The sequence below is a fragment of the Octopus bimaculoides genome, chromosome 2 (genome assembly GCF_001194135.2).
Source record: "Octopus bimaculoides isolate UCB-OBI-ISO-001 chromosome 2, ASM119413v2, whole genome shotgun sequence".
Classification (NCBI taxonomy): domain Eukaryota; kingdom Metazoa; phylum Mollusca; class Cephalopoda; order Octopoda; family Octopodidae; genus Octopus; species Octopus bimaculoides.
In genome coordinates, this window is record NC_068982.1 from 109,173,221 (window position 1) to 109,182,620 (window position 9,400).

Consider the following 9,400-nt stretch of genomic DNA (forward strand, 5'->3'; position numbering starts at 1 on the left):
CCCCCCCCCCCATCCACGCGCATGCACGATTAACTTCTTTGGTTTCTATCTGCTAAATCCACTTTTAAGGCTTTGGTCAACCTGAGGCTATGGTAGAAGGTACGTGTTCGAAGTTCCTTGCAGTGGGCTGAATCTAGAACCATGTCATTGGGAAATGAGCTTCTTAACCTACATAGCTATGTCTGTAGGTGTGTGTGTTTGTGTGCGTGTGTGTGTGTGTTCATTTTGCACTCCTTTCTGAACATTGTTACTTTCTGAACATTGTTACTTTCTGAACATTGTTACTTTCTGAACATTTTGTGCTACTTGTGAAATGATCTGGTAACTTTTAATTTATTTGACATGTTTTGACTGTTTAGATGATTTGAAGTATAAGTGAGATCATTATTGATAATAACGTCTCTGAGGTCATTTATAATGATGTCTAAGGCAGCAAACTGGCAGAATTGTTGGCATGCTAGGCAAAATGCTTAGTGGCATTTCATTCGTCTTTATGTTTTGAGTTCAAATTCTGCTGGGGTCGACTTTTCCTTTCATACTTTTGGGATCGATAAAATAAGTACCAGTTGAACACTGGGGTCAATGTAATCAACTTAACACCTACCCTTAAATTGCTGGCTTTGTGCCAAAATTTGAAACAATTATTGATAGTGTCAGAAAAATAAATTCCATGACAGTTGCTCCTATGTCAGGGAAAGTAACTATTCTCTGCAGCTTTGAAATTTTACATTCACCAGAAATGATCATTGTCATCATTGTGAGTGTTTTTAAAGCTTGTGTATTACAATCGTAGCAATTACACAAGTCTGTATATTGACAAGTAGAATTGTTCATTTTACTTGTCAATCTTTTTTGTCAATTTCCCGATGAGATATGCAAAAATTGTGTAGTCTGTGTATTCTTTATTATGTTCTAATTTCCTTTTTTTTTTTTTTTAATTCAGTGTGGAGATGATCCGATTTGCTCACAGTTTAATGATCAATTGGGATGTAAAGATGTATTATGAGAAAGCTGACACACCAGCCAAATGTCGTACAACAACACTGAATGAAGAACTTGGTCAGATTGAGTATATCTTTTCTGACAAAACAGGTACACTAACCCAGGTGAGTAACAAAATAGAAGGAATATTGTTGATTTCTTTTTTTCAAATGCAATGTTTGTGCAGGCTGGTCATACTTTAATAGAACAAAAATACAAGGATTCAGATCATACAGTGAATTTTTGAAACCTCATGTTATCTATTTTTCATTGTAGGTAAGAAACAACAGTCACTCTTTTATAGTCAAATATTCTTTTCTACTCTAGGCACGAGGCTTGAAATTTTTGGAGAGGTGGGGGCCAATCGATTAGATCGATTCCAGTATGCAACTGGTACTTAGTTTATTTGACCCTGAAAGGATGAAAGGCAAAGTTGACCTTGGCAGAATTTGAACTCAGAACATAAAGACAGACGAAATACCACTAAACATTTTGCCCAGTGTACTAACGTTTCTGCTAACTTGCCGCCTTTTATAGTCAAATATTAAGAATTAGTTTCCATTTTATGTAGATCGGATGTGTCTACTAAATTTTAGTTCCTTGTAAATTATGCTAGCATTTAATTTCAAATTGTTTTCATTTTTGCAAAAACCAAGGGAAAATGACTGTGTGACACTACAGACTGTTTTAATCCCAGTCAAACATTGGGAAAAGGCAAGATAAAATGATAATGAATTTATAAGATTTAAAAATAACCTATTTAGTGTAGTTACTGTAATATAGTCTCATATAAGTCATTTTATTTTAGCTACAAATATTTCTGTGTTAAGTATTATGCATAGACATATATCATCATCACTTTTACATACACACATACATATTTGAGCATTACTATGTTTAATAGAAAGGTAAAAGAACTTTAATAATTCTTAAATTATCTCTAAGCTGAGTAAAGAAGTTATGAAATAAAATACTGCACATATTTTTATCAAACTGTATCCAGTTTTCCCTCATTGATCTTTATTGTTTTCTTATATTTTCCTATTGTTATTAGAACATCATGACCTTTAACAAATGTTCCATTGATGGAAAATATTATGGGGATTATGTCAATGAACCTGGTAAAAATCTTGATGTGAGTGAGGTAAGTTGTATTCAATTTCTGTGAGATATAAACATTGAGAAACATTTGGTGACAAGTCTAAGCAATTAAAGTAAAATTTAATACATTATTTGCACAAATAGATAATAAGTATAGTACAAACATTGAAATTCTATTATGAAAATGATTCTTCAAAAATGTAAAATCTGTTATCATTGGATAGCTGAAGGAACTTATTGTGTGATGAGTTATGCTTTTATTGAGGTTATGATCACAGAATGTCTGATAAATATATATATATATATATATATATATATATATATATATATATATATATATATATATGGGAGAATATACGAAAAAACAACAACAGGCGAGGACAGGTGGTGTAAATAACAAAAGGATGTATTAGTATGACGCTTGGGAATACGGAAAGTCTTTGACGTTTCGAGCTACGCTCTTCAACAGAAAGAATACGGAGACAAGGAGAAAAACACGGAGAAAAAAAATTATATATATATATATTCTCTGTTTAGTTCTTATGCAAAGAAAAACCTATATTAAAGGAAATCAGAGTGTGGAAGAAAGACATTTGGTATGATGTAAATAGATATTTCTTGAGCTAGACATTTACTTTAGGTGGAGAAGCATTGATACAGCCTGTGAGAAATTCATTAAGAAAGAGAAGAGAATAAAGAGAGAAAAGCAACAGATAAAAGATTGTATGGAAAGATACTAGTATCTATATGTATATCCATGTACCGAATTTCAGTCTATGCCTACCATGTAATTTGCATGTATTCCATTTAATCTGGTAGTTTACTGAAAACCATTCTTTCATTTCCAGAGAGGCCCAAGAATTGATCTATCACAGAACCAATATGCTGAGAAGTCCTTCATGTTTAGTGATTACCGTCTCATTGAAGAGATACGTAGGAACAACCCCAAAGTTTGGCAGTTTTTCAGGCTATTGGCACTATGTCACACTGTGATGCCAGAAATGAAAGAAACTGGTTAGTAATTAGTTAAATTTTTATTTACTTATTTATTAAGATTTTTGATGTTGAAATGTAATTTTCTTCCAAAGATGTAACGTTTAAGATATATAACTTATGATTTAGTATTTCTAGATTCTTCTGTCTTATAGAGCCCAATGATATTGATATTAGAAATGGTAATTTGCATTCCATGAAGCAAAATAAATCTTCATATTCTGCAAGTTATATTGCTGTGTATCTTTGACCAAGACAACTTCATAGAGGGTTTGGAAAAATGCTTTGTAGTGAGTTATGTCCCTTCACATTTTGAGTTAAAATCCATGGCGGTTGGCTTTGTGCTTCATCTTGCCAGATTTTATAAAAAAGGTACCAGATAAATACTGTAGTCTATTCAGAAATTTTTCATTATTACTTTTAATGGTGCAAGAACTGGATCTCAATTTATCGAATCAACAAGTCTTTGGGTTCCTAGTTCACACCCACTTCACTTACTTGAGTTATGAATCTCTACTAGACTCTTATTACTTATGTTTGAAGCCTAATTAAACAAATTCTTAATGAAAGTTACATTAACTTAGTAGATAAAAATCATATTACCTGTTTCTGATCTATAACTCTGTTGTTGTTTAGCTCCAAGACATTTCTGATCAAAGAGACTGTTGATGAAAGGTCTTGCAACTATGATCATTCTGTCTTGTAGTAAGTGTATCTCGGATTACATTATCCAATATATCTTCCCTTCTGTAATAAGGTAGTATGTAGATTATTGTGGTTCCACCAACATTGGAGTTGGTAAAAAGTAAACATAAGTTAGTGATGTAAGGAAAATGAAGAAAAACAGTTCAATGAATAGCTTTTTGTAATGATATTTTTTTTCAAAAATGGAAATTTTCAGAATTTCTTTCAAAGAACATCTCATAATATGCATATATTCATTTTCCCCTTTCACTGGTAGTGACATTCTTCAAGAAGGAATTAATGGTGTGCCTCAGGTCACTAGTGGCTAGTTTTATATGCCCTCTTTTCTAACTTTTAACTATTCTAGATTTCGCAATTCCCACAAAAAGAAATAAACGTTTGTCTCCTTCCATAAAAGAAAGGGTCTTTTCCTTCTTGCTAACAATGATAACTTTAGGACAATAAAGAAGCTGAAAGAAATAGAATGATACATTCCATTAACCTTCATGCAAAGAATAGATCATTAAAATCAAGAAAGAAGCAAAAACGATAGTTTCCTGAATGTTTCCCCATCTTGTTATGATCTCCTCTACTGCTAATTAGATCTCCTAGATAACAGGAGTTTCATGCATTTGTCTCTGTTCTTCAATTTTATCACTTTTAATGTCACCATTACATCCTGTAAAGTAGTGGGTATTAGGAAAATTAGCAAGTCGTAAAAACCAAACCAAAAATTTAAATGTGTGAATGAGACCTAATCTTCCAATCTGTCCACAAGGGCAGTAAATAAAAATAAACTGAATTGGACCCCACTGACTTGTCCAATCCATGACAACATGCAAAGCAGGATCAAAACAATGATGATAATTCCATTTTAATCAGAAGACATCAAACTAAACATTTCCAATTCATTTTCCCAAGAACTACATTCCACTGAAACTTCCTATTCCTGCTCATCTGGTTGATCTTACTAAGATTTGTCATTTCTGTTAACTTATGGCTTTTAGTTTCTATTTATTTGTACTTCTCCACTAATTTCACTGGCAGTTCAATATGTTGGTGACAAATTTCTTTGTTGTGTGGAGGAAATTTCAAAGTTTTTGTTCATTGGTTCCTAATTTCAACTGAATTTTGGTAGATATTCCAGCTAAATTGTAGTAATTCCCAGTTACCTCATTTTACATAGTCCAGAACACACTAAAATGTCTGTTGGTTCAGCCTCTTCTCTTCAGTTTAAGTCATAAAGATATTCAAATGTAATGTCTTTTCTTTCTAAGAATGCTTTTAAATTTATATTTTTGTTAGGTTTGGAATATCAAGCCCAGTCTCCTGATGAGAATGCTCTTGTATCTGCTGCCCGAAATTTTGGTTTTGTATTCACGGTAAATTTTTCATTTCAATGTGAAGAGATATTAAAAACTAGCTGAATAGCCTATCATTGTTGGGCAATGTTTACAATAGAATAGGACTCTTGATCAGGACAGATTTGTGCAATTTTTCGCAAAAAAACTTCATTGAGGATTTTTTTCCTTTTTAATTTATTTACATGTCTGTTTGACCATTTCACATGACTTTATTCATTAAAACTTATTAAAACTTCAGAAGTTCTTACAACTTTGGTCATTGTAATGCTTTGCTTTCTTTTGTTAAATAAAAATTCCTCTAATGATTTTGCTTTCAATTTCGTGATAGATAGCTATCATGCAGAAAATGCTAGCTTCCAAATCCTGTTTTCTGATTAGGTAAAATTGATTAAACCTCAGTAACATTTTCTGCAATTTTTCTGGACAAAATAAATAACAAAATCAGATTTAATGTGGAAAATTATTTCAATATACCAAATTTGAAAATTTTGAAGTAATTTTAAAATTTCACAATATGTGACAGCAACAGGGAAGACCCTACAAAAGTAGAGAGACAGACAGTTGTAGGACGTCTCTCTTTCACATGCACACACACATTTACAAATTTGCACACAAGTAATCACGAGTTTTAAAATGGTGTATGATGGACATATGTATGTACTTATTTATGTATATATATGTATGTATGTGTGTCTGTGTGAGTGTTTCTTTGCAATGAACAGTAGAAAAGCCACCGATCCCCTCTCTCCTTAAAGCCACATATGCCTCACACCCATCTTTCTTTCCCTTCCTTAGTGTTTTAAAAGTTAGTTATGTGCATGTGTGTGTGTGTGTCTGTATGCATGTATCTATGTATTTATGTAAGTATGTAAGTAGCATCTCATGTATATCCGTGAATGACAGCTGTATTAACGTTATCATCCAATGCCACTCTATATTTGTCGCTTACACAATGCTGTTCTTCCCTTCTCTGATATCAGCCACACTGACTATGCCACTACATTTTCCTCAGACTAACACTCTTGCATCCTTCTCATTTTATCAAATGATAGCCCAACCCTGCTAGAGTGCCCATTATAGATTTTTATTGATATCCAATTAGCCTATAATTGAACTGGATGTTAGTTTAATATGTATGCAAAGTTTCGTCAAGATTGGTTCATTGGTGTAGGCAGCAAGATGGTAACAGACAGAAATTGCCATTTATGTATAAGATATATGAGCAAATTTAACAGTAACATATAAAAATATTTAACAAATAAATATTTCTTTGGGTTATGTAGATGGTTCATTTTGTGAGGTGAGTCATAAAAATCAAATGAATCCTTGTATTTACATATTATCAATCCTAAAGGTTATGAGTCAGAATCATTGTTTTAATGCACACTTTTGCATGCTTGCATGGGTTGGACAGAATTTATTGAGGTGGATTTTCTATATCCAGACACCTTTCTTGTTAGCCATCACCTGTTTCTAAGTAAGGTAATATTTCCTCATAACCAAACATATTTTCATGGAAGATCGGAACTGAAGAATACAGTTTGCATGATGGTGACACTTGGTTATGACTCTCATGTGATATCAAGGCAAGGTGACAGTAACACACACACACACACACACACGCACACACGCACACACGCACACACACACACACACACACATCTTTTATTTTCTATCTCCCAAATACATTCACTAGTCTTTGAGACTATAGTAGAAGACACTGACCCAGGGTGACTGAACTTAATGGGACTGAACATAAAACCATGTGGTTGGGAAACCTTGGTGTACTTGTGTACTTAGTGTTATGCAAAACAGCTTAGTAAACTTTTTAATATCTTTGTAAATAACACATAACCATAGAATTCGTGCAGAAGAGAAATTAGAAATTTGCTTGAATTTTCCTGAAAAATATTTCCACTACCAGAAGATTTATTTAATAGACAAACTATAATTTTCAACATCTGTTACAAATGCAAATGAATATTCAATAGACATAAAACAATATATGTAATTTTGATCTTTTGTATATGTGCAAAGTTTTGAATGTATATTTGCTAGGTGCATGGCTCAGTGGTTAGAGCGTTAGGCTCACACTCATGAGGTAGTGAGGTTGATTCCCAGACTGGGCTGTGTGTTGTGTTCTTGAGCAAGACACTTTATTTCATGTTGCTCCAGTTCACTCAGCTGCAGAAATGAGTTGCGATGTCACTGGTGCCAAGCTGTTTTGACCTAACATTGGTGGTGTGGAGAGGGGAAACTGGTATGCATGGGTGACTGCTGGTCGTCCATAAACAACCTTGCTGGACTTGTGCCATGGTGGATAACTTTCTAGGTGCAAACCCATTGTCATTCATGACTGAAGAGGGTCTTTACCTTTACTGCATAAGTTAAATGTTGATGAATGTAATTGTGACCTCATGCTAATAAAAGCATTGTGTACATATAAATATGATAAACATTCTATTTATCTCTATCTAGAGAAAGCATTAATGTCCTGCAAAATTATATTTGTTATTTTGAAACACTTGCTGATATGCTGCCTCTCCTTGATTTCTGAGTTTATTAATGTTTACTGTGTTGGTTTAAAGACAAAATTTCTCTTATTTTTTTTAGTCTCGTACTCCAAACACTATTACTATTGAAGTGAATGGTACTGAGGAAACCTATGAACTGCTGTGTATCCTAGATTTCAACAACGTTAGAAAAAGAATGTCTGTAAGTTGTCATAGGTTTATTTCTGTTGCTGCTTTTAATTGTAACTGTGAATTTACTCAAGTGGAATGCATATTGATATCTATTGTATGTAGCATAAACTGATATGATTATATTTGGAATGTGTGAAAGTGTAGCATATGTAAATGACTGTTGAATTATAATAATGGTTTGGAATTGGCCCAGTGTGATGAACAAATATTAAACTTCCATGTAAAATACTTTCTATTAACTTAGATTAAATAGTAATACTATAATGGTCTACTTTCTCTCTGACTATATTTCTTTTCTGCAGGTGATAGTTCAGAAAGATGGTGTTATACAGCTGCTTTGTAAAGGTGCTGACACATTGGTGTTTACACTACTCTCTCCAGAATCAAACAATCTCAAGGAACTGACTTTAGAACACTTAAATGTAAGTTGAAAGCTAAAGCGAGGAACTTTATTTTCTAGACTGGGCGTTGTGAGTGTTTATTGAGCGAAAACACCTAAAGCTCCACGAGGCTCCAGCAGGGGATGGTGGCGAACCTTGCTGTACTCTTTCATCACAACTTTCTCTCACTCTTACTTCCTGTTTCTGTTGTGCCTGTAGTTCAAAGGGTCAGCCTTGTCACACTGTGTCACGCTGAATATCCCCGAGAGCTACGTTAAGGGTACACGTGTCTGTGGAGTGCTCAGCCACTTGCACGTTAATTTCACGAGCAGGCTGTTCCGTTGACCGGATCAACTGGAACCCTCGACGTCGTAAGCGATGGAGTGCCAACAACATATGCCATTATAATGCATCTGTGTATTTTTTATTTGTTTACATATCATTTACAACTTTACTTTTATTTAATTAAACTGTATATTTAATAAAAAAGAAACATATCCATTTTTGTAGCAATTTGCCCAAGATGGTTTGCGAACATTGTGCCTTGCTGCAAAAGAAATTGAACCTCATGTTTATGCTGACTGGAAGAAGCGACATCATGAAGCCAGGTATTTAGCTTTATTATAACAAATATATGGAAACAAACATACTGCATATCAAGAAGTCACCGAACCTTTAAATTAGGTTGCGAGTTTAAGGAAAATGTTGCAAGTCACAGTAAGATTTCAAGTGAAGTAAATAAACTCTAAAAAATCTATAATTTTCATTTATGAGGCATTATATTTCACCACAGATTTTATCCATAGATTATTTTTATACTTCTGCTTACATCTTTTCACTTCACCAATATGCACCAGCAAAAAATATATACATCATCATCATCGTTTAACGGCCGCTTTCCATGCTAGCATGGGTTGGACGATTTGACTGAGGACTGGCGAACCAGATGGTTGCACTAGGCTCCAATATGATCTGGCAGAGTTTCTACAGCTGGATGCCCTTCCTAACACCAACCACTCTGAGAGTGTAGTGGGTACTTTTATGTGCCACCGGCACAAAGGCCAGTCAGGTGGTACTGGCAATGGCCATGCTCAAAATGGTGTTTTTTACGTGCCACCTGCACGGGAGCCAGTCCAGTGGCACTGGCAATGACCTCGCTTGAATGTTTTTCACGTTCCACTGGCATAAGTGC

The 9,400-nt window shown here is 34.0% G+C and overlaps 1 protein-coding gene across 9 annotated transcripts in view; it reads left to right on the forward strand.

Annotated features, from left to right (window-relative positions):
* LOC106883769 (phospholipid-transporting ATPase ID) overlaps nt 1–9,400 on the forward strand; it is a 212,086-nt gene that overhangs the window by 188,250 nt on the left and 14,436 nt on the right. For all 9 annotated transcript variants that reach the window (XM_052978605.1, XM_052978602.1, XM_014934894.2 and 6 more), the window contains 7 exons: nt 944–1,106; nt 2,036–2,125; nt 2,931–3,096; nt 5,065–5,141; nt 7,737–7,838; nt 8,131–8,250; nt 8,719–8,816. In XM_052978605.1, coding sequence (XP_052834565.1) covers nt 944–1,106; nt 2,036–2,125; nt 2,931–3,096; nt 5,065–5,141; nt 7,737–7,838; nt 8,131–8,250; nt 8,719–8,816 — 816 coding nt within the window. The remainder of the gene's footprint in view (nt 1–943; nt 1,107–2,035; nt 2,126–2,930; nt 3,097–5,064; nt 5,142–7,736; nt 7,839–8,130; nt 8,251–8,718; nt 8,817–9,400) is intronic.